This window comes from Hylobates moloch, unplaced genomic scaffold (genome assembly GCF_009828535.3).
Source record: "Hylobates moloch isolate HMO894 unplaced genomic scaffold, HMol_V3 SCAFFOLD_35, whole genome shotgun sequence".
Lineage (NCBI taxonomy): Eukaryota > Metazoa > Chordata > Mammalia > Primates > Hylobatidae > Hylobates > Hylobates moloch.
The window spans coordinates 1,801,754-1,826,334 of NW_026652310.1; the positions used below are offsets into that span (position 1 = coordinate 1,801,754).

The 24,581-nt window shown below is 35.3% G+C and overlaps 1 protein-coding gene across 2 annotated transcripts in view; it reads right to left on the reverse strand.

Annotated features, from left to right (window-relative positions):
• Positions 1-5,134: 5,134 nt before the first annotated feature.
• LOC116463406 (myeloid leukemia factor 1) overlaps positions 5,135-24,581 on the reverse strand; it is a 40,447-nt gene continuing 21,000 nt past the window's right edge. The window contains exons 2-7 of one of the 2 annotated variants that reach the window (XM_032146492.2): positions 17,737-17,884; positions 13,374-13,457; positions 12,113-12,241; positions 10,168-10,327; positions 7,421-7,553; positions 5,135-5,253 (exon numbers count right to left, since the gene is read on the reverse strand). In XM_032146492.2, the coding sequence (XP_032002383.1) occupies positions 5,151-5,253; positions 7,421-7,553; positions 10,168-10,327; positions 12,113-12,241; positions 13,374-13,457; positions 17,737-17,884 (757 nt within the window). In that variant the 3' untranslated portion in view covers positions 5,135-5,150. The remainder of the gene's footprint in view (positions 5,254-7,420; positions 7,554-10,167; positions 10,328-12,112; positions 12,242-13,373; positions 13,458-17,736; positions 17,885-24,581) is intronic. The other variant, XM_058434622.1, reaches the window with a different exon arrangement.

Here is a 24,581-nt window from a genome sequence, read left to right on the forward strand (position 1 = left end):
ATTATTGATCAGTTCATTGACAGGACAATTGTAAGTTCTCAAATCTTCTATGACAGGAGTCACTCTTGTGCCATATTCCAAAGCCTAAACCAAGCTGCCCCCAAACTAAAGAGGTTCTCTGCAACTGCCAAGAAGCTAGGACTGTGATGTCACTCAAAGGGGACAACGGACACAAACGTAGGCCTCTGTTTTAGCTCCTGAGCAGAAATATTCTTGTTCTATACTGAAGGGGTGGATATTGTATGACTACAAATCCAGAGGTGGAATTCTAGAGGGAATAAGCTGGAATTTACTATGCCAGCATTGCCATGGCTACAGACAGTGATTGCTATAAGGAGCATGAATATGCAGTTAACAGAGTTTTGAAGACCCTGACAGAAAATGCAAATAAGATCTTAAATTTACTCTTCACTTATCATATCACATATAGGGTTCATGGAATATTCAAAACCTCTTTATTATGTGAAGAATAAGAGCTAATTTTGTTAGACTATAAGACATTAAAATAACATGGCTGCCCAGGAGAAAAGATTATAATTTCAGTCACATTGGGATACTTAACTTGAAATAATGTGATAAATACATGCAGTTTCATGTCTTGCTCATTTAGGAAGAACTAACGATATGACAAGAAATTGCTTATGTTGGAAGCTCCTACAAGACCACTGCTTAAAATATACAGAAAAGCAAAGCAAATCAGCTGTAAACATATGGAAAAAGATCATACTTCATTAATTATCAGAGAAAAAGTGCAAAATTAAGATAACGAGGTAATATTTTACCTCTATTAAAATTTGTAAAAATAAAAGTTTGAGTGGTAACATCCACTGTTTTCTTTGGGCAAGGGATATGAAAAAAATGGACATTTCTGGGACATTCATTGGTATGACTATAAATAAGTACAATCTTTCTGTAAAGTAATTTAGTAAAATGTATCGAAAATTTAAAAGTAGCTATACTCTTTGAATTGGTAACTCTATTCTCGTAATTTATCTTAAACAAATTATCAGCAATACAGTTATATATAAAAATTATATTCATACAAATTTACAATAGCAAAAATTTAAAACAATCTGAAATACCAAATATTTGGAGGTAAAGTATGGTACAGCTATAATTAGACTCTGATGTAAACAATGAAACTGAAGATCATGTTTTCAAAGAATATTGTCCTCAAGAAATGGTTACTCCAAAATGTGAAAAATCAGGATATAATTTTACAGTATTTTGTTTTTAAAATTCTATATATCCACATAAAAGGACTAGAAATGAATACACAAATCTTCTGTTGTTTGGGGGATGATGGGATAATGGGTACTTTCTATTTTAGCACTCTTCTGCATATTTACATTTTCCACAATAAATGAAATCAAATAGCAAAGTCGATCATTTTAAAAAAGGAAAACATCCTGAGAAAGTTCCAGTTCTTGAAAACACACTGATTCTGGTGAGGCAAAATTTGAGGCTGGAGTATTATGAAAAGTCATTTTTTTCTTAAAAATAAACTCTATGCACCATAGAAAAAGGATTATTAATGTCTATATCCCACAATCATATTTGTATGTATCAGTTTATGATAGTCTATAAACTATTTTAAGACTATATACACAATGTAACATGTTGTATACTTTTCAGATTTATATTTTATTTCCACTCCTTTCACACCATATCATTCTTCAAGTACCAAAGTCCCTAGCTAGTCTTTTTCTCTCTTCTCTAATGTTTAAGAATTATTTCCAGAGCTGTACTTAGTGGGAAGAATAAGAAAAAATATGTATGCTCCATTTGTTTAGAACCAGAAGTCTCTTCTCTCAAATATCGCTTCTTATATTTTAATGCTGTTATTAGGTATAATTGGCTTAGAATTGATGTTATCTTTCTGATCAATCAAATCTTTTATTATTTAGCAGGGTCCCCCTTTATAATCTAGTAGTCACTTTTTGCCTTAAATGTTTTATTATAATATAGATAGTATCTAACTTTCTTATGGCTAATATTTGCCATTGTATCTTTTCCATTCTCTGTCAACCTTTTAATGTCTTTTGAATATGACTTTTGGAAACAGTATAGTGCTAGATTTTTTAAAAATTTGAACGGACAATTTTTGCTTTTTAATCTTTTTGTCACTAATTATATACATATTTGCATTTCTCATCAATTTTTTATGTTTTGTATTTACCTTTTCCTCATTTCTTGTCTTGAGATTATCTCCTTCAAAGGTATACACTCTATTGTCTATTCTTTTAGTGGCTAACCTATTTTGACAAGCATTCTTAACACAGTCATCAGTTAATCATTTATTTTTACCTTGAACCTTAAGAATACAATGACCTTAGAAAATTTTAATTCTGATTATCTTCTTCCAATTTATACCTATTGTTCCTTATTTTAATTCTAGGATTAACATTTTCCAAAAGATTAGCCATTAATGTTTTATAAGTCTGGATTTTTTTTTTTACAATTAGCAAATTACGTGGAAAGTAATTTCATAGATCTAAACACATTGACTTTTCAGACTGTTCTTTTTTTTTTTTTTTTGAGATGGGAGTTTCGCTCGTCATCTGGGCTGGAGTGCAATGGCGCAATCTCCGCTCACTGCAACCTCTGCCTCTCGGGTTCAAGCGATTCTCATGCCTCAACCTCCCAAGTAGCTGGGATTACAGGTGCCCACCAACATGCCCAGCTAATTTTTGTATTTTTAGTAGAGATGGGGTTTCACCATGTTGGCCAGGCTGGTCTTGAACTCTTGAACTCAGACAATCTGCCTGACTCAGCCTCCTAAAGTGCTGGGATTACAGGCCTGAGCCACTGCGCCCAGCCTTCAGACTCTTTAAGTAGGCACAAGGTACATCACTTTAAAACACCCTGTAACAGAGCACAGTGAAAAGAAAAAATATAGTTCTTCCTGTAGAAGACTTCCAAGAATAAAAGCAAATGTCATTCTCATGAAATTAACAATAAGGAATATACAGATGAAAAACAAGCTTCTATTTATTTTATTAAAAAACCTCATGAACTCACGTAAAATAATTCATTGGCTCATAAAAGGAGTGGAAATAAAATATTAATCTTAAAAATAAACCATCCTACCTAGTATGTGTATATAGGTTTTTTTTTTTTTTGAGATGGAGTCCCGCTCTGTTGCCCAGGCTGGACTGCAGAGATGTGACCTCGGCTCACTGCAACCTCTGCCTCCCAGGTTCCAGCAATTCTCCTGCCTCAGCCTCCTGAGTAGCTGGGATTATAGGTGCCCGCCACCACACTCGTCTAATTTTTGTATATTTAGTAGAGACAGGGTTTCGCCATGTTGGTCAGGCTGGTCTTGAACTGACCTCAAGCAATCCACCTGCCTCAGCCTCCCAAAGTGCTGGGATTACAGGCATGAGCCATTGCACCCGGCATGTATATAGTTTTAAATAGTTTCGATTTACAGACTAACAGTATTAAACACCCATCATAAGAAGCTGTTGCAAACAAATATTATTCTGGGGTATAGATATTGATAGTTACTTTTTTATGGTGCAAAGATAGAGTTGACTTTTAAGAAAGAAACAGAACTTTTCTCAGTACTATCGTCTCAAATTCTGCCTCACCACAATCTCTAACTGCAATCTGATGTATAGGAATCATACTGTTAAACACATGATTTATTAAAGGGTGTTTTTATATTTGACTACAATGATTCAAGTTATCATCAGTGTAATGATTTAGGCAAAAGGAAAATAAAGTATGTACTTTATTAAGACTTTGCTCTATCAGGTTAATTTATATCAAGATGTTATTTAAAATTTGTGCCTTATGACAATTTCCCAATGTGTTATGGTATGTTAGGAGTATACTAAAGTATGCCTAAAAGGAAATTTTTAACTAATACATGATCAACTTCAACAATGAATTAACATATTTGCATTTTATTTTAATGACTAAAGGCATAAAACACAAACTAGTAAAATTAACAAAAATATTATATAAAAATTTAGAGAAGTATGAATATAGTCATATAATTTTACTTACGAAATTGAAAAGAAAAATACTTAGGATTATAGAGTGATAGCAATTTTTTGGGGCTTTTTTCCTTGATAGAAATATTAAACAACAAATATGAGTTAAGATTTTATATTCTTATAAACTTCAAACCTAATTTTTATAAAAACAGATTGATGCTTAAATTCTAGAATTAAAAAGCTAAAGCTGATTTTTAATGGTATAATTAAAACAGAAACAACTGAATTATTAAGATGTTGCTCAAAAACACCCATCAGCTGTCTAACAAATTTTGAGACAATGTATCATTCTGGTTTGGAGAATACCAAATGCATTTTTCTAACTGTCACAAAAAAGCTGAGGAGAGTTTCTCCAAGGACTCTCCAGCTTCAGAATGTTAACCTTGGACATAGATGAAGCTGTTTGTGGGAAAGGAGAGTAGAAATATGCCACATTAAGAAGTTAAAGAGAATGGTCAATATAATATCTGCTGAATATTAAGAATGTAATATAGAAAAGATTCATTCTATAAATAAATTATAACCAAAACAATCATGTACACTAGCAATTTAAAATATTTTTCTCTGAAAATGAACTATTTAATTATTCTTGCCCTTTTATCAAAATAATAACTATTTTCTCATAAAAGAGTACTAGTGTAGTTTTGCTTTATTATTTTTAAAGTTTTAAGCTAGCTGGCTTTACAACACATTATAAAATTAGAGATAAATTATTTAAACCTTTATTAATATCACCCTAGTACAGTGTTATAAAAACTGAGACTTTTTTAACATTATAATTTCTTATAACTAATAATAAGTGATAGAACTGCTCTGCAATCAATCTTGATAAATATAAAAGAATACCTAGCCAACACAAAAACTGGGGAAGCAAAATCAGCATATAAGCTTTAAAAAATTAGTATGTTTTAAAGAGTTTTATATTAAATAGACTTTCACAATTTACTCACATTGCTGAAAATCAAAATTTTATTCCTAAAAGAGGGACAATATAAAGCTAGGACCTTCATGAACACTCAGATATCAGAAGAAAGTTGCCAAGGACAGAACTGATTTAACAGCAAGAGATTGGTCTTATGCTTATTACCCAGCACCATTACTAACTGTTAAAACAACCAAAACTAAACAAATCAAATGCACGGCTATTTATTTTTTGTTGCTTTTCACAGATGAGCCTTTGATGTGGAGTTTGTCCCCCAAAACATTTGATCTTCCATGTTCAATGGCTGGACTTTGTTGAGGTTTCTCCCTGAGAAATATACATGTGAATATTAATATCATTTAAAAAATGGCCAATGGTTTATAAATCAATACAAACATGTTAAAAACCACTGTAATATAAGAAAAGTTTTATCTTAAAAATTCCTTAATAGCTTTGAAAAACAAGGCTGGCCAGGTGCAGTGGCTCATGCCTGTAATCCCAGCACTTTGGGAGGCTGAGGTGGGCAGATCACAAGGTCAAGAGATCGAGACCATCCTGGCCAACATGATGAAACCCCATCTCTACTAAAAATACAAAGATTAGCCTGGGCGTGGTGATGTGCGCCTGTAGTCCCAGCTACTCAGGAGGCTGAAGCAGGAGGATTGCCTGAACCTGGGAGGTGGAGGTTGCAGTGAGTTGAAATCGCGCCACTGCACTCCAGGCTGGCGACAGAGCCAGACTCTGTCCCCCCGCCCCAAAACAAAAAATAAAAAACAAACAACAACAACAAAAAAAAACAGGAAAACAAGGCAGACTATTTCAGTGAATTTAAGACAGCAACAGCTGTTTCCCTAGATAGATTTAACTGTTTATAGTTTAAACACTGTTTAATGTTAACAGTATGGTAGCCACTAACCACATTTATATTTGAATTAAAATAAAATAATTCAGTTCTTCAGTTGTACCAGCAATGTTTCAAATGTGAATCAACAGCCACATGTGGCTAGTGATTACTACACTGGACAGAATAGATATACAGCATTTTTGTCATTATCGAAGTCATTTCAGAAAATGCCATTGGACAGTGCCAGTTAAGAGAAAATGCCACTGTTAGGGCCAGAAATTTATAGGTCATCCATAAAGAGCAAGCCTTCTCTAAGTGCGACCTGGATTTCCTATTCAAACTTGGCACTGCCAGGTTTTTAATCAATACATTTTTCAAATGAGGCAAATATCTATAACGAATATGGGAGCAAGTTTTCAAGCAATTCAATAGAAAATACTAGGGCTCTAAATTCCTAAACAAGCATTTTAGAAGAAAAGATCCTAGCATATGAAATTCTGCATAAGGCTTCTGATTTACTTGATACCCACATGTCCACTGCTAGTTCTGTGAAGGCTTCCACCTTCTGCAGCAATTCTCCACTCTCTTATAGCTTAGAACAGATTTCTATTTAAGGTCTGGTGAGGCCTTTGAGTGTAACTTCACAGGAATTAGATATTATTATCCATTTACTCCCCTGAGAACCACATTAAACTGTAGCTCAAGAGTATGTACAAAACGTATTAAAAAAAACTCTATAATATTTATTTATTTTTGAGATGGAGTCTTGCTCTGTCACTCAGGCTGTAGTGCAGTGGTGTGATTTTGGCTCACCACAACCTCTGCCTCCCAGGTTCAAGCAATTCTCCTGCCTTAGCCTCCCAAGTAGCTGGGATTACAGGTGTGTGCTACCACACCTAGCTAATTTTTGTATTTTTAGTAGAGACGGGGTTTCACCATGTTGGCCAGGCTGGTGTCGAACTCCTGACCTCAAGTGATCCACCTGCCTCGGCCTCCGGAAGTGCTGGGATTACAGGTATGAGTCACCATGCTCAGAGAGAAATCTCTATAATCTTTAATATGTGGTTTCAGCAAACTTATTTTTCTCAGCTATTCTAAAAGGGAATTCTAAAAGAAGCTAATGTTCTTGCAAAATTCTTCCAAAATATCTAATACACATCGAATATGGTATTGCACGTACTGTTACATATTATACAAGTGTCTGAAATTTACTATTAAATGCTAAATTTTGATTTGTTAAGAAAGTTGTTAAGTCTTCCAAATAGAGCCCCTCTCCCCTTATCATATCTCTAGATATCTTTACCAGTGTGAAATGTATGACTATCTATATCCATATTAGAATCTGTTTTACAAGAATAACTACACTATAGGATATCAGTTTTCCTTAAGAGGATTTTGGTCTCTATCTTCTGAGACATAGTTTACTAGTGAATTACTAACCATAAAATCCTAAACTATTATTGATTTTTAGATATAAATTTAAATTTGTGTGGAATAATCAGCTTTAACATAAAATTATTACATCTTTCACAAAAGATACTGTGGATACGACTTGGATGATCATCAAAACTTTCTGATAACAGAAGTAAATTACATAATTTACTTCAAATTCTTCTTAAAAAACCAAACTATTTTAGAAACAACTTTTACCTTCTTTTAAGTTCTCGGGAGCCAGGATTCTCATGGCCAACACTTCTCATTCTAGTGTTTTCTAGATTGTGTCGTCCTGGTTTGTACTTCAAAACCTCACTTTGCCACTCCTCATCAAAAGCATGAGCATCACCTATGTTAAACAGAAAAATAACGAGAATAAGTATTAAGGTATCGACTGTCAGTAACTGCCTTGCTCCCACATATTTCAGTCTAGTCTGGTGTTTTCATTAGTGTAACCTCAATATAGAGGCAGGAAGCTGCTTCAAATATAAGGGTCTTTGACAAAAGTAGTATTTCTTTTCCTGTCTGTTCCTCTCCTATTCCTACTGATGATCTAGTTATTGATGATCTATTTTTTCACCTGCCTGGATATTCTACCCAATGGACCAGCCGACCCAATTATATTAACTAACAGTTTTTCTTCCTGGGTCATCTCACAGTGAATATACTCTTCCTGTATAGTGTATACTTCTGTGGCTAGCACTTCTATTCACCTAACCATCTTTCTATGTAACTTGACCTCACAAGTTTCTGTTGTCAATTTCCTAAGACAGGTTACTCAGCTAGAATGTCAATTCATGTTGTTATGAAGTAATCTAACTTCCATAATAGCAACAATAGAGATATGATAGTACTTCTTTAAGACTGCTTTAAAATATTATGTTCCTTCACTAAATTTTTCATCAAAATGTTGATTATTGTGAAATACTCAGTATATATATAAATGTGATAACATTACAGAGGTTACAAATAAACACAGGTCACAATATCGTGGCTTCTATCTTATTGCCTAAGAATAATTTTATCAAACCCCAGCCAGGTGTGGTGGCTCACGCCTGTAATCCCAGCACTCTGGGAGGCTGAGGTGGGTGGATCACAAGGTCAGGAGATCAAGATCATCCTGGCTAACATGGTGAAACTCTGTCTCTACTAAAAATACAAAAAATTAGCTGGGCATGGTGGTGGGCACCTGTAGTCCCAGCTACTCGGGAGGCTGAGGCAGGAGAATGGCGTGAACCCGGGAGGCGGAGCTTGCAGTGGGGTGAGATCACGCCACTGCACCACTGCACTCCAGCCTGGACAACACAGCGAGACTCCGTCTCAAAGAAAAAAAAAAAAAAAAAAGAATAATTTTATCAAACCCCAATGTTAATAGAATTTCTTTCTCCCCTCCACCCAAAACGGAGTCTTGCTCTTTTGCCCAGGCTGGAGTGCAGTGTGTGATCTTGGCTCAATGCAACCTCTGCCTCCCGGGTTCAAGAGATTCTCCTGCCTCAGCCTCCCAAGTAGCTGGGATTACAGGTGCGGGCCACCATGCCCAGCTGATTTTTGTATTTTTATTTATTTTATTTATTTATTTTTTTGAGACAGAGTCTCACTCTGTCGCCCAGGCTGGAGTGCAATGGCTCAATCTCGGCTCACTGGAACCTCTGCCTCCTGGGTTCAAGCGATTCTCCTGCCTCAGCCCCGTGAGTAGCTGGGATTATAGGCACGAGTGCCACCATGCCCAGCTAATTTTTCTATTTTCAGTAGAGACGGGGTTTCACCATGTTGGTCAGGCTGGTCTTGAACTCCTGACCTTGTGATCCGCCCGCCTCAGCCTCCCAAAGTGCCAGGATTACGGGCGTGAGTCACTGTGCCTGGCCCTGATTTTTGTATTTTTAGTAGAGATGGGGTTTTACCATGTTGGCCAGGCTGGTGGCCTCATGATCTACCTGCCTTGGCCTCTCAAAGTGCTGGGATTACAGGCATCAGCCACCGTGCCCGGCCAGAATTTCTTTTTTAATACAACAATTTAAAATTTAAACATTTTATTATGGAAAAACATTATTCAAAATACTTTCTGAAACTAGGAGATGAATCCAACTAAATTTTAATATAATTTCATTATTGAATTAATACAATTAAATATAAAAGCTTAATATTGATTTAAAAATTAATAAAAATAATTTAAATTTAATTATTAAATTTGTTAATAAATTGTAATATAATTAAAAACTACAGGGAGAAGAGTTAGGACACTAGAAGGATGTAAATGCATTGAAGAATAAATATAAAATCTAGAAAAAGAAAAGATTTACTTGAGAGAGAGAGACATACATGTAATCTAACATATAACAGAAATTAAAATCTTATCTATACAAAAGCCTAAGTACTGAACAGTACAGAATGATTTAAGTAAAAATTATGGCTTATTTACAATAAAACTTTAAGGTAACCACTTAAAATGTTTTTGAAAAACAGCATCATAAGTAACTTTACAATTATAATGGTAAATTAAAATAAGCACAATATAAACTATATAAAAGTAAAATAATAATTTGAGAAAAAAGTATGTTTATATATATAAAATGATTAGGAAGAAATACATTAAAATATTACTAGCATTTTGAGTTTGGATTATGGATGATTTTTGTCTTTATACTTTTCAAATGTACTTTCTTGATAATCAGAAAAAATATTTAAAGATGCATTTTGCCTAATGATAATATTACTAAATAACAATTCAAAAGATTCCACTTTCCAAGGATAAAATAAAGTAATATCCCATACTGCCAAAAATCACTATAAAAAAGAGCTCTCCTATGAAAGGATGAAACCACAATCCTATTACTTTGATGAGGTATTCTCTACACGTATTATTCAAAAACTACATCTTATGACATGTTTCTAAAAAAAAATGTCAAGTACATCTGTTATTTTAACTTTATGAGAAAGAATACTATCTTTTTGTGATAACTTACTTTCATTCATATTGATGAACTCCTGGTTGACCTCTTCATCTCCAGTCTTTTTATTCTTTGACTTTTTAATGACATGAGCTCGGTCATGGATATGATGACCAATAGCCATTTTTTCTAGTCCACTGTCAGAATCTCTCATTGCTTTCCTGGTTTCCTTTATCTGTAAAAATAAATAAATATTATTTAAACATATATAGAATGTATATCTCAGGGCCAGCTTACCTACAGAGATATGGCCATAGATCTACTGCTCTAAAAATAATGTGTACTCAGTTCCACTATTAACTTGTGGTAAAACTGTGGTAATAAGTCTGGTATTTCCTGAACTCCTTAAAATGAAAATGTCTAGAACAAACAGAACCCATACAATTTAACCTTTTTCCAAATTTTAATCAAATATTAAAACAAAAGTAGCAATTATAGTTTAATGCCTTCAAGACTGTCTTAGATAATGTAATGAAGGAAGTTAATGGTGGGATTCCTACAAGTAAGGGAAACTAGTTATTCATCAGTCATGTTGATTGGCTTGAATCTCATGATTCCTGCCTATCAACTCTATGGAAGTATTATTAGAATATTTCTGATAGCTACTAACATGATTTACTGTGGGACATCTACCATTATATTCTGTTTACATTTAAGATTGTCACTTTTAGAAAGTTAAAATTAAAATGTCTGAGATTAATTAGCAGACCTATGGCAAGAGCATCATTAAAAGGTTCATCTTTATATGTAAGAACTAAAAAATGTACTACTTCACACTCATTAGATTGGTAAACCTAAATTTTTACTGTAAGTACTAACAAGGAAGTAGAGAAATGGAAACTCACAAGCCACAGTTTTGGAAGCCAACAGTTTCAATCACTGGGATAGTAGCTTGGAAATGCTAGGTAAAGAGGAAAGTACACATACCCTACAACTCAGCAATACCACTCCTAGACTCTTTGTATAAGGAGCCATGTATAAAGATTAGTGAAAGATTAGACTCACCTACATATCTATCGACAGAAAATGATTTAAAAATCATGGTACATTCATACTTTGGATATTACATAGAAGTTAAAGAAACCAGGGCCATATGTATCAACTTGAATAAATCTCAGAAGCGTATTAATCATAATATATTCATATTTTGGATACTACATAGAAGTTAAAGAAACCAGGGCCACATGTATCAAGTTGAATAAATCTCAGAAGCATATTACTCAGCAAAGACAAGTTGCAGAGGACACATGCAATATGATACCCTTTATGTAATGTTGGGAAATCTGGAAAATAATCCATTTTTTTAATGATAGAAAAGTTAAGTAATAAAATTGTAAAAACATGTGTGAAAAAAACTCCAGATACAGGAAAATGGTAATCTCTGAGAAGGGGAGAAAGGGAAAACAGATCTCAGAGGAATGTATTAGAAGGTTTAACTGCCTCTGTACATTTTTGCTTAAAAAGAAAACAAAGCAAGAGACAACTTGAAGCAAATAGAGAAAAATGTTATGATATGACTAAACTGGGTGGCAGGAATATGGGCACTTATGTTATTCTGTATATCCTTTCTGTACACTTGAAATATTTCATGAGTTAAAACATTAATTCGCTTCAAATGTAAACTTAAAAATAGACATCAATTTCATGAAACAAAGGCTTATTTTCATGTTTTGTTTACCTTGTCAACATGTAAAGGTAATAAACATCCATAGATATTTACATGAAAAAAGGCACCCTCACGGGGGATGGGGGGGCTACAAAAAATTGCCACAAACTAAGTAAATACAGTTGAGCTTTAATGGTTTCCACAGTGAGGACTACCTTACCCCCAACCCCCACACCTCCCTCCTGTCCCCCTGCCATCTTGTACCAGATTAAATTTTAATAGTTAAAATTTGATCTAGACAGTCTATCATCCCCTAACTTTATAAAACTGTAGGAATGCTTATAGAAAACTTACTCCTCCTGGAGCTCGACGAGTTTGAGATGAGGCCTGAAAAACCTTTGGCGGTTCATCTCCTCTTTTAGAATAAGTCATAACTGAGGAAGAACAAAATGAATGTCGATTTGGATCCACTGAAAGTTGACCCTACAGGTAAACAAATTGTAAATTCAGTTGAGTCAAATATAAATAATTATTGCCAGAGAGTTCAAATAAGTAACAACACTAACTGTAAGTTCTACTAAGGATACTAAACTACCAATATGGTGTAGTCAAAGGCACACCCAGGTTCTCAAGTGAGAAGTTACTTGAAAAATTACCTCCACCCAAAAAAAGTCACCCCTAGAGGGTCCTAACGGTCGTCCATTTTAGGTACCATTATCCCACTCTCGTTACAAAGACTAATAGTGACTCACTCAGAGATCCTTAAGTCTTTGGGTGCTCGTGGCTTAGATTTCAATAAAGATGCTATGCCCCCAAACCTGTGATACTTCTATAGTCAGTGGTTGACCCTTGTGCGTAATCTTGCCAACATCAAGCCAATCAATTAGTTATACATCAAGTTTCATACCTCCTCCTGTAGGTACCAGATTGCTACATTACTAAAACCAATAATGCCCTAGATTATTTGGGCATTCTGAAATGATCCATAGAATTCAAACTGGATGACTAGAATGTTATGGGTCTTCTTCAGATCAAATCAACTGACTGGTTTTGATGTTAATATAGAGAGTATTATTATAGTACTAGTTTATTTGGACTATTAGGGATCTATACTTAAACATCATTCCTAAAATTTCTGTTTTCAGAGTTGTTTATAAAACCCTAAAACTCTTTAGATGTTACAAATCCTTTTAAGTAGACAGGTTATTAATAATAAAATTATGCAAATTCATATAAAATGTTCATTTACAATAGTGACTTTCAATAGAATCAATGTTTTTGAGGTTAATTTTTTCCAATTTTTAAAAAATTTTGAAAGTTAACATTATTTTTCAAACTTGGAGGTTATGAACTCAATTTAGTGGGTTGTAACCAGGATTTTTAAAACATGAAATAGACTAGAAAATAACTGTATATACTGTAAATAGTATAGTCATTTTTTCATGAAACTTTTGCTTCAAATATATTTATAAAGTATACAAATATTGCTTATTGGGTTAATCATGTAAGGTATCTTTTTTAACCACTATGTTTAAAAAAGTGTTTGAAAGCCACTATGAAATAGAATATACCAAAGTATACACAATGTTCTCAATGCTTTGTTTTTAGTACTTACAAAGTTTCTTTCTAATTTCTGCATATACTTTCTCATATTTGACACCATTTGGTCCACTGTCTGGAAAGAGCTGACATCTGTATGCTACAGAATATCAGGAAGTATGTTATTAACTATAGGTAACAACACAAAAGATGCAAATACATCTTCCAAAACAGCTAAAACATTTTTTTTCCAATTCATTTAGTGAAATCTCATGCAGTAATCAACCAGACAAAGATAACTTAAAGAGGATATAGTAACAGTGATTAGTTAAAGAGAAAATTGAAGCATACATAAAATCCCAAAGAGCCAACATACAAATAATTAGAGAATTGTACATTATAAATACATATATGTGCATGTATATATAAAAACACATATACATCTAATCACTCATTACTCACTTTTTCAAAACATAATTTGGTGTATGTTAAATACTAAGTGATATATTCTCTAGCATATGATAGTTTCCATAATTTTCCTTATCTCTCAATACTCCACCATGCAAATAACTAAATTTGGGTATAAGATGCCAGTGTCACCTCCAGCAGTACCATATGGCTGACAGAAGTTGCCCCTCGAGTAAGTAGCCAGGCTTCCTCTCATCATAGTAGGATCCGGGTGACAGAAATCAATTCACCTTACTAATAGGCCTTCAATTTGCTGCCTACTGAAGGGTCAGTAGGCTATACCCTTGAAGCATGAGGTATGTGTCTACAGAAAAACAGTTAAGAATTCCTCTAAACAGTAGTTTCTCAACCAAGATTGATTTTGACTCTCAGTGGACATTGGCAATAACTATACTCATTTTTGGCTGTCACAGATGAGGAGAGCATATAACATCTAGTGGGTGGAGGTCAGGGATGCGGCTTAACATCCTACAACGGATAGGACAGTCTCCCAAAACAAAGAATTTTACCCAGCCCAAAATGACAGTAGGGCTGAGGTTGAAAAACTTTGCTCTAGGAAAATCTACCACTGATTTTAGGTTTTAAAATCTACCACTAATTTTAGGTTTTATCACTGGAAGACTCACCAGAAAATAAGAGTCAGGTACACATTCCAATGTGTTAGCCAGTAAATCATCTGTTATAAAACAGAATGAGTTGCTTGGTTTAATGAACTTCTCTGTTCAACCAAGCAGAGCTCTGAATCCTCTAAGTTCTGTTTGTGTCTCTGCGTTCTACTGCTATTGGATTTTTACAGATATTAATAATGCAAAACAGGTGGGAAAACCAAATTCCTCCTTAGAACCTGCACTTAATATTGTATGGAACAACAAAGGCACATTTAGGAAATACTAATATATATTTGGATAAAAAAGGACTGCAGTAGAATTAATTCTGCATTTCAGAGAGGCAAACACAATTCAGGGAATATTCTGAATATTTGCTTTAACACTAGATTGAGAATCCGTTCTTATTTCATGAGACATGGAAGGGTTAACCCAAAGAAGGATAAAAAGAGAGAGAGGAAAAGATTAGACATTTGGGTATTTCTGCCCCCTTTTCAATTCATGTTCAAATCAACCATCAAAAGATGTATCTGCACTTGCTCTGGGGTGACCCAACACACTGGAGTGACAAAAAGTTGGGGTACAAAATGTAGTTGAGACTTCAGTGGGCCCTTAAGGCCTTCAAAAATTTTGTACACATTCTCCTCTTTCTTCCTTAAATGTTTCCTCCTGACTTTAAACCTAGTTAGTTCCTTCTCATGATTCAAGTATCACCACCTGAGAAAGGCCACTGCTGGTCACCTGTCTAATCCCTCCTTCACTTCCCCCCATCTCTGTATCATTACCCTGTTTCATCTCCTTCAGGGTACTGTGACTATCTGAAATTATTTTGTTGTTTATTGTCTGTCTTCCCACTTTATAAAAATAATCTCTCTGAGGGCAGGGTGATTTTGTCTATTTACTACAATATCCCCAATACATATATAATAATTCCTGGCACTTAAGAGGGTTTAATAAATATTTGTGGAATGAATGAATGAATAAATTATCTCTAGCTCAGCTCAAATCCATATATCCAACAGTTTACCAGATAAATCTACCTGGAAAACCCACAGATGCCTCAAATGCCAAATATCCAAAACTAAAATGATTGTTTTGACCACCTCACTCTTGTATCTGTACTGAATCAATGCCTTATCTCAGTGGCATTCCCATCTACCTTATTCTTCATGCCAGAAAAATGGGTGTGATACTTCCCTTCTCCCTCTCTACTGCTCCTTCAACCCTATCAATCACCAAGTTCCATCCATTCGCCCTTTTAACTCTCTCTCAAATGAGGTAATTCATTTTTATCACCACAGACATTACCTAGTAGAAGTAAGCCATCACTAATACTTTACCAAGAATGCTTCAACAGCCTTCTGGCTTCCCTGCGTCCACTATGGTCTCTTCTAATCTTTCAAGAATCTGACTCTATTACCACTTTGACGTAAGTCATCACTGCTTCCTCTGCTCTTAAGATAATGTTTACTCTCCTTACTATGGCCTAAAGAAGTCTCTGGTTACCTCTTCTTCCTCATCAATATCTACTGTTCAACTCATACTCTAGGGCTAAGTGATACTAAACATGTTTTAGCTCCCTAGCCTCCAGGTCTTTGCACATGCTGTTCCCTCTCTGTTGAACAGTATTCCTTTCCCCTCCCTCCTTTTCTGGCTAACTTCTATTAATTCTTAAAGTTCAAGAAATCCACTTGGATTGACCCACCCCACCTCAAAAGGTGCTTTTTTCCATCTGTGCTCCCATAGCATGCTGAACTTCCTGATCATTTTACTCATAACTCTGTGTTATAACTGCTTTTTTTTGTCATTTGTCTTACTAAATACTCTGGTCAGGAGGGACAAATGTTACACCTGTATGCCAAACTTCAAGGAAACAAATGTTTCAATTGCAGCACAAAATAATTTAAAAAAAATCCTTTTTATGAGACTGTAGATACAAATGTTCCAAATTCATGTTATTTTCTGCTACTCCCCAGAATGCTTTTAGTGTGTTGGAAGCTAGCATCACAGACACAGCACAAAAACCCTAAGAAACAGGTGGTAGAAACGCTGGTTGCAGAGTGGCCATTCTTAAGAACAGACAAGAAAAAGCTGCATGGGCAAGGTGGCAACAAAATCCTAGAGAAAGCAGTCAATCTGTGCTTTTCCAAACGTTGTGCTTATCTATCTACAGTTTAGTACTTTTTTAAAAACCTTTTGGAAAGTAATCATAAGCATGTGGAAGTCCCCAACTTTCAAACACAACTATGAGGATCCCTTTTGTAAAGCAAGCAAATATTCATTCAATAAAATCTACTTTTTATTTTTGAAGATGAATTTTATATATATTGAAATGACTTACTTCAGGAAACATGTGCCTAAAGTTTCTAAGGTAAGTTTGATACTTGAAACAGAGGTTTTCAGTACAAATATTAAAAAGCCATTATGAAAGTAGGGCTGCGTGCCAATTTAGTCAGCTTCAGTTAATGAAAAATAAATATTTGTCAGAAAATATTGCTAAAATGATTTGTGTCTTAAGATACGAACCATACTACCAAAATCGCCAAAAGGCACAAGAGAACAACTCGTTGCCTGGAAAAATAATATCCAATTCATTTGATTATGACATTTATTATAGAGAAGTTTCTCAATTTACCAATTAAATGTTTACTGAGTTTCAAATATCTACATTTCAATTGTTGAGATTCATCTTTATAGAAACTCCTGAGGGCTTGTTATCTTAGAACTATCATTCCTGAGGCTGAAAAAGCAAAAGAAATAAAAGAGGCAAAAAAGAAAATGGTTACGATATATAAATATCCTTTTTTTTTTTAATTTTTAGTTGAGTATGTTTGTAACCTCTAGCTTTGCTCTAAAGCAAGACATATGAAAATATATTTCAGTTGTAAAGCTTTTGAGATACAATTAAAGGTTAATCTAAGCTTTGAAGGTTCATAGGTAACCATATAGAAGATTAGTGTTTCCTGGTCCAATAAAGACAATCCTTTGTAGCTTTTGATACTATTTTCAAGTATTAAAACAATGAGTATGGGAGAGAAAGGATATTTCCTTGCCTGTTCTAATTTCAGATATCAGAGGAAGTTATAAGGTGAGAAATGTATACATAAATATAAAAAATAATGGTTTAAGTTTTGCTTCTAATATATGCTTCTATGGACCCAAAAGTTTTGGTAGCATAGTGGAATTCCATATAGCTGACAAGTCACTGTTCAGGATTTACCTTTCCAAAGGTCCCCCCTTTTATATTATAGTGATTTCTAGAACAAGAATATTAGTCATATCCTATCATTATAGATATATACTTCTGTAATACTTTTCTTCAAATTCCTACAGGGCCTTCTCACTGTCTTAAAAAAAAGAACTTACAGTCAAAGAATCTTCACCATCATTATGTCCTCTACGATTATGAGCTCTCCCTCTACCATCAGAGATACTGAGCAAGTCTCTTCCGAAGGGTTCAGAAAAACTTCTCATCATCTGTTGCATATTTTCTCGGTGTGCAAGAAAGGACTCACTGTTGAAAATATACATAATCATGGAAGATTCAGTGTTGGAGTTTAAATAGTAAGTAGGCAGCTAAATACTACAAAGAATTATTTTGGGCTAATATGTTTGTTAGATAAAATAAGAGTCGAAGAGAATTCTACTTTATTCACCAATAGAATAGAATTATCTCATAAAGATCCATTATTAGATGGTTCCCTACTTAACAATGGTTTAAGTTAAGGTTTTTTGACTTTACTGTGGTATGAAAGCACTACACATTCAGGAGAAATAGTACTTCAATGATCCATACAGCCATGCTGGTTTTCACTTTCAGTATAGTATTCAATGAAGTACATGGGACATTCAACACTTTAAAATAAAGTAGGCTTTATGTTAGATGATGTTGCCCAACTGTAAACTAATGTGTATGTTCTGATGATACTCAGTAGGTTAAGTGTATTAAATGCATTTTGATGTAAAATATTTTCAATTTGCGATGGGTTCATTGGAATGTAATCTTATCGTTGAGAAGCATCTGTAGTTATAAATAAAATTAATGAAAACCTGTTACTGTTATCTAATATAATTCATTTAATGCATAATAAAAACCACACCTTTATTTCTCCCATATTGCATAAAAATATCAACACTATAATCTGATGTTTACCCTTTGATCACAAGTCTCATTAAATAACCTAAATTTTTTTTTTTACCTTACCACAATGGTTTCCCAACTTTGTTCCAGTTGGACAGTTACTGACCCACTAATCAATTCCTTATTCCTCATTCTAGAACTTAAGGTACACCATGAATGGAGCTCACTTTACCAAGGCAATCTTATGCTTTCCTGCAGCCCAGTGGAACTCCCTCTCCAACAGTCTGGCCTCCTTTCAGATTCTCCACTTCAGTTACATTCTTCTTAGGTCACCCTTCCCCCTTCTAATTCCAATCCTCTGATGTCATCATAAAGAAGCTAGAAAGTTTTTAAAAAAATTTTCTTGGCCAGGCGTGGTGCCTCGTGCCTGTAATCCCCACACTTTGGGAGGCTGAGTCAGATGGATTGCTTGAGGTCAGGAGTTCAAGACCAGCCTGGCCAACATGGTAGAACCCCATCTCTACTAAAAATACAAAAATTAGCTGGGTGTAGTGGCATACGCCTATAATCCCAGCTACTCGGGAGGCTGAGGCAGGAGAATTGCTTGAACCCGGGAGGCAGAAGTTGCAGTGAGCCAAGATTGCACCATTGCTCTCCAGACTGGGTGACAGAGCCAGACTCTGTCTCAAAAAAAAAAAAAAAAAAAGAAAGAAATTTTCCTTGCAACTCCAGCTCAAAGGAGGAAGCTCAAAAATTCTGTCTTCTGCTCGTAAGTCCAAGTAGAAAGAGCTTTTCCTCTGAATTTCATAGTATTTGTATACATAAACCTATTCCAAAAGAGCTCAGATTTATTCACACATTACCTTGGAGGTTAAAAAAAGCATAATTGTTCCAAGTGTGAGTTTAAGATTAGCAAACTGCTTAACTGGATTTGTGCTTGTGTGTATAGACAGATGTTTTCATGTAGCCTTGTTTAGGCATAGCTTACATTCAACGAAATTTACCAATTTTAGTTGTACGGTTTGATGAATTTTAAAAAGTGCAGTCATAACCTCCACCATAATTAAGATGTAGAACATTTCTATCATTCCAAAAAGCTTCCTCGTCTCTTTGCAGATAATTACCTGCTCCTAGCCCTAGTTACCACGATTAGGCTTTCTGTCATTATAGTTTGGTCTTCTCCAGATTTCATATAATGGAATCACATAGTCTGTCATCTTTTGTGTCTAGCTTCTTTCCCTTAGCATAATGCTTCTTTGATTCATCCATGTTGTTTTCTATTTCAGTTCATTCAGTTTTATTCCTAAGTTCATACATATATCAGTATCATAATCACAAAACTGTTTTTAGTTTTTGGCTATTATGAATAAAGCTACTATGAATATTTAGATAATTTGACTTAAGTAAACACCTAAGAGCAAGGACTGCTGGCTTGTATTAGAAGAGTATGTACATTTTATAAAAACTGTAACTGAGAGTTCCAGTTGCACTGCATTCTTGATGAAATGTAGGATAGTTGGATGTTTAACTGTAGCCATTTGAGTGGTAGTGTCATAACATCTCATTGTGGTTTTATTTTGTATTATTTGTCATTCATGTATGTTCTTTGATAGAACTGTCTTTTCAAATACTTTCCCCATTTCTAAAAATCAGGTTATAAGAGTTCTTTATATATTCTGGACACAGACTTTTATCAGATACAGGTTTTAAATTTTTTTCCAGTCTTGGACTTGCCTTTTTCATTCTCTTAACATGAATATATTCAGCCACACAACCATGAATCTTTGTTAGGTCTTCAGTTTTTACCACATTTTGCTAATGTGTAAGGATTTTGAGATGGGAAGATTATCCTAGATTATTCCAATGGGCCCAATGTAATCACAAGGGTCCTTACGAGAAGGAGATAGTAGTGACATAATCAGAAGATGCTACACTGCTGGCTTTAAAAAATGGAGGAAGAGGCCAAAAGCCAAGGAACACAGCAGTCTCTAGATGCTAGAAAAGACAAGGAAACAGATTCACCCCTATAAACTCCAGAAGGAATGTAGCCCTGCCAACACCTTGATTTTAGCCCAGGGAAACCCATTTTGGACTTCTGATCCCCACCGTAAGAAGATTTGCTGTTTTAAGTCTCTAAATATGTGGTAATTTGTTATAGCAGCAATAGGAAACTAATACAAGTTTTTTAATTTTAACTTTAAAATATACAAAAGTCTCACTCCTCTTTTAGAGTATAAGTTCTTCTAGATTAGGAACTGTATCTTCATTCATTCATATTACCAACCTCTGTGGCTTGACACACAGTATACATTATTAAATGTTTATGGAGGGCTGGGCGTGGTGGCTCATGCCTGTAATCCCAGCACTTTGGGAGGCCGAGGTGGGTGGATCATGAGGTCAAGAGCTTGAGAAGAGCCTGGCCAACATGGTGAAACCCCATCTCTACTAAAAATACAAAAATTAGCTGGGTATGGTGGCAGGTGCCTGTAATCCCAGCTACTCTGGAGGCTGAGGCAGGAGAATCACTTAAACCCAGGAGGTTGAGGTTGTGATGAGCCAAGATCATGCCATTGCACTCCAGCCTGGGCAATAGGGTTAGACTCCATCTCAAAATAAAATAAAATACAAAAATTCAAAATAAATAAATAAATAATGTTTATGGAATTTGAACCATCCTATATATCAGATGGTCCCCCCTACCATTTCTTGGCAAAATTACTAACTGTTCTTAATTAAAGGTTCTGCTCACCTTGGTGCTTGCTACACAGAGAAAAATCTCCACTGCAACCAATGCCTGCAGTCTTGAAGTTCCTCCTTAGTGACTTTTGATTTTAGGGGAGGGGAAACTCCTATTTAAACTATACTTGGTTTTCTCTGGCCCAAGTATTTTAGTACATGGGACTTACATGTCCTGATAATAGTTCCAAGGGCTTCTTGTGCTTCAGTTTCAGCTGCTGCAGAGTAAGACCACCTGTATGTCTGAGAAACACCACCTTCATATGAGGTTTGTTTATGCCATAGAAGCTTATGTCTTAATTGAGGCCATCCTGAATGTGGTCTCAAAATTTTGCGAATATCTATAAGTATCTGTTTCTTATGATGCAGAAACACACGTATAAACTTTTCGTAGATTTGTAGTTCATTTTCCTGCCTTTAGATGAAACCAACAAAACTGATGACTTAGAATGAGGGCAGTTTTTTTCTTTGTTTTTTGTTTTTTTTTTTTTTTGAGACACAGTCTCGCTCTGTTGCCCAGGCTGGAGTGCAGTGGCGCAATCTCGGCTCACTGCAAGCTCCGCCTCCCGGGTTCACACCATTCTCCTGCCTCAGCCCCCCGAGTAGCTGGGACTACAGGCACCCGCCACCACACCCAGCTAATTTTTTGTACTTAGTAGAGACAGGGTTTCACCGTGTTAGCCAGGATGGTCTCAATCAATGTGCTATTCTTGTGACATAACATGTATTAGTTATCTATTGCTGTTGTAACTTAGCAGCTTAAAACAACATTTGTTATGTCACAATTTCTGTTGATTAGGAATCAGGAGCAGTTTAGGTGGGTAGTTCTGACTCAGGGCCTCTCTGTAGGCTCCAGTGAAGTTATCAGTTGAGGCTTTAGTCATCTCAAGTCTTGACTGGTGGAGAATCCACTTCCAAGTTCCTTCACACAGCTATTGGCTAGTCTCAAAAATCTGCTTCTAAGCTCATTGAGGTGGACCTCTCCACAGTGCTGCTTTACATCATGGTAGCTGCTTTCCCCAGCGTAAGCCATCATGTGTGAGAGAACACCTAAGACAGAAGCCGTGCTCTTTAATTTAATTTTATTTATTTATTTATTTTTGAGACGGAGTCTTACTCTGTCACCCAGACTGGAGTGCAGTGGCACAATCTCTGCTCACTGCAAGCTCTACCTCCCAGGTTCACGCCATTCTCCTGCCTCAGCCTCCCCAGCAGCTGGGACTACAGGTGCACGCTGCCACGCCTGGCTAATTTTTTTCTATTTTTAGTAGAGATGGGGTTTCACCGTGTTAGCCAGGATGGTCTCGATCTCCTGACCTTATGATCTGCCTGGGTGCTGGGATTACGGGTGTGGGCCACTGCACCTGGCCAAGCCATGCTCTTTTAAAAATGTAATTTTGGGAGTGACATCTTATCTCTTCTTTTGTATTCTGTTTATTAGAAACAAATTAGTAAGTCTCAGCCCATGTTCAAGGGGAGATTACATAAAGGCATGAATATCAGGGAGTGGGGATCACTGGAAGCTATCTTAGTAGCTGTCTACCACACATAAATTAGTAGGTTCATTAGCTTACCAGAGACATATATAATCAAGTTTGTAATATTCTTAATTAAAATTAAGCTCAACAATATCAGTACATTTTGCAGCATGCCATAAATAAATATTGATATTAGATGATATTAAGATAACAAACGTTCAGACAGGAAATTCAGAAGGTACATTAGAATAATCAACACAATTTATTCTTTTTTTAAATTTGTAAAGAAATAAGTGAACGAGCTACAAGGAAGTAAATGACACATACAGATGACTATTTGAAGATTTTCTAGTGCTAAAGGAAAAAAGATAATAGCTTGTGTATCAAGAAAGTTTTAGGAAAAGGGAGGGAATGTATATGAGAAGCCTTTCTTTGCTAGATTAAAACAGTTCTCATTGGCATAGATGTCATAAATTCTGATTATTTATTTCATAATCTTTCAATAGTCCCAGAAAAAAACTCAAAAATTTCTTTGAATTATAAAAGGAAATAATAGTTACAAATCAGGCCATTAGTATAGACAGAATGCTGCCATTGGGATGGATACTTCTTCAAGAGCTGATGCTTTCAAGATCTCTTTTTGACTTGTCCTAATTCAAGCTTGTATTCTTCAAGCTATCACTCTCTTAATCATCATTCATAGACATACCATTCAACATAATAGTGCCAGGTTAATAAAAAGCTGTATTTTACAGCACTTCACTTCTGAAACTATGTTATGTAGACTGGACAGTAAGAGCTGGACAGTTTTTCTAGAAATTGCTTTAAATAATGTTATTTTTAAGGAACATATCTGTGGTAGGCAGATGGTTTCCCTAAAGATGTCTATGTCCTAATCCCCAGAACCGGTGAATACGTTACATTACATGGTAAGGGGGAATTAACGTTACAGATGTAATAAAGGTTGTTGTTCAGGTAACTTTAAAATAAGATTAGCCTGGATTATCCAGGAGGGCTCCTTTAATTAAAGATCCTTTAAATCTGGAAGAAGGAGGCATGAAAGTCAGAAAGATGTGATGATGCCTTTTTCCTTCCCTTCACTTGTCCATTAAAACTGCAAGGATTCCCTTGACCTTCCAACTACTGAAACCCAAAGGTCATTCTTCTTCCTCCTCCAATTTCAGCAGCATGTATCTCTAACTTTGATGGCAATGCACTGTTTTGAATTCTGACTGATAAACTTCTCCTTAATTGTTCCTTTTCCTTCTGGCCCTTTACAGAGCTTCTGAGTGTCACAGATAGGTTTCTGGTATCTCAAAATGTTGATACTCTCAGCCTTGGGGCAGCCAGTGAGGACTGAGCCCTGGAGCTGGTTACCTACGCTCTGGTCTCTGTCCCTTCTCGTACCCCAAGTACATGGGCAAACACCTTTTAAAAATGAATGACATTAAAATGTTAAAAAGCACTGCCCCCTAAAGACATGCTTTCTCCAGTTTTAATCCATTATCTGTTCTCTTGCCTGTCCTCTAAGGACTACTTCAACTTGAACATGCTTAAAAAATCACTAGAGGTACTTATTAAAATTACAGATTCCTGAGACATACACCTAGAATTTTGATTCAGTATATCCCAAGCATGGCCCATTAATCTGCATTTTAGCAAGCATTCAATCTATCCAACAATATTATGAGGAATCTGCATTCAATTTCTTGTTTTAATGCAAATTGTCTCATTTATTTAACAAATATTTAATAAACACATATGTAAAAGGCATGGTTCCAGGTAGTGGGGATAGAGCCCTGAACTTTGGAGGTCTAAAGCTAATTTTCAATGTCCTATTGGCCAAGAAGTTGGCATACTTTCCAAAGTACTCAGAATATAAATTACAAATAATGATAAAGCTATGATTAAATATT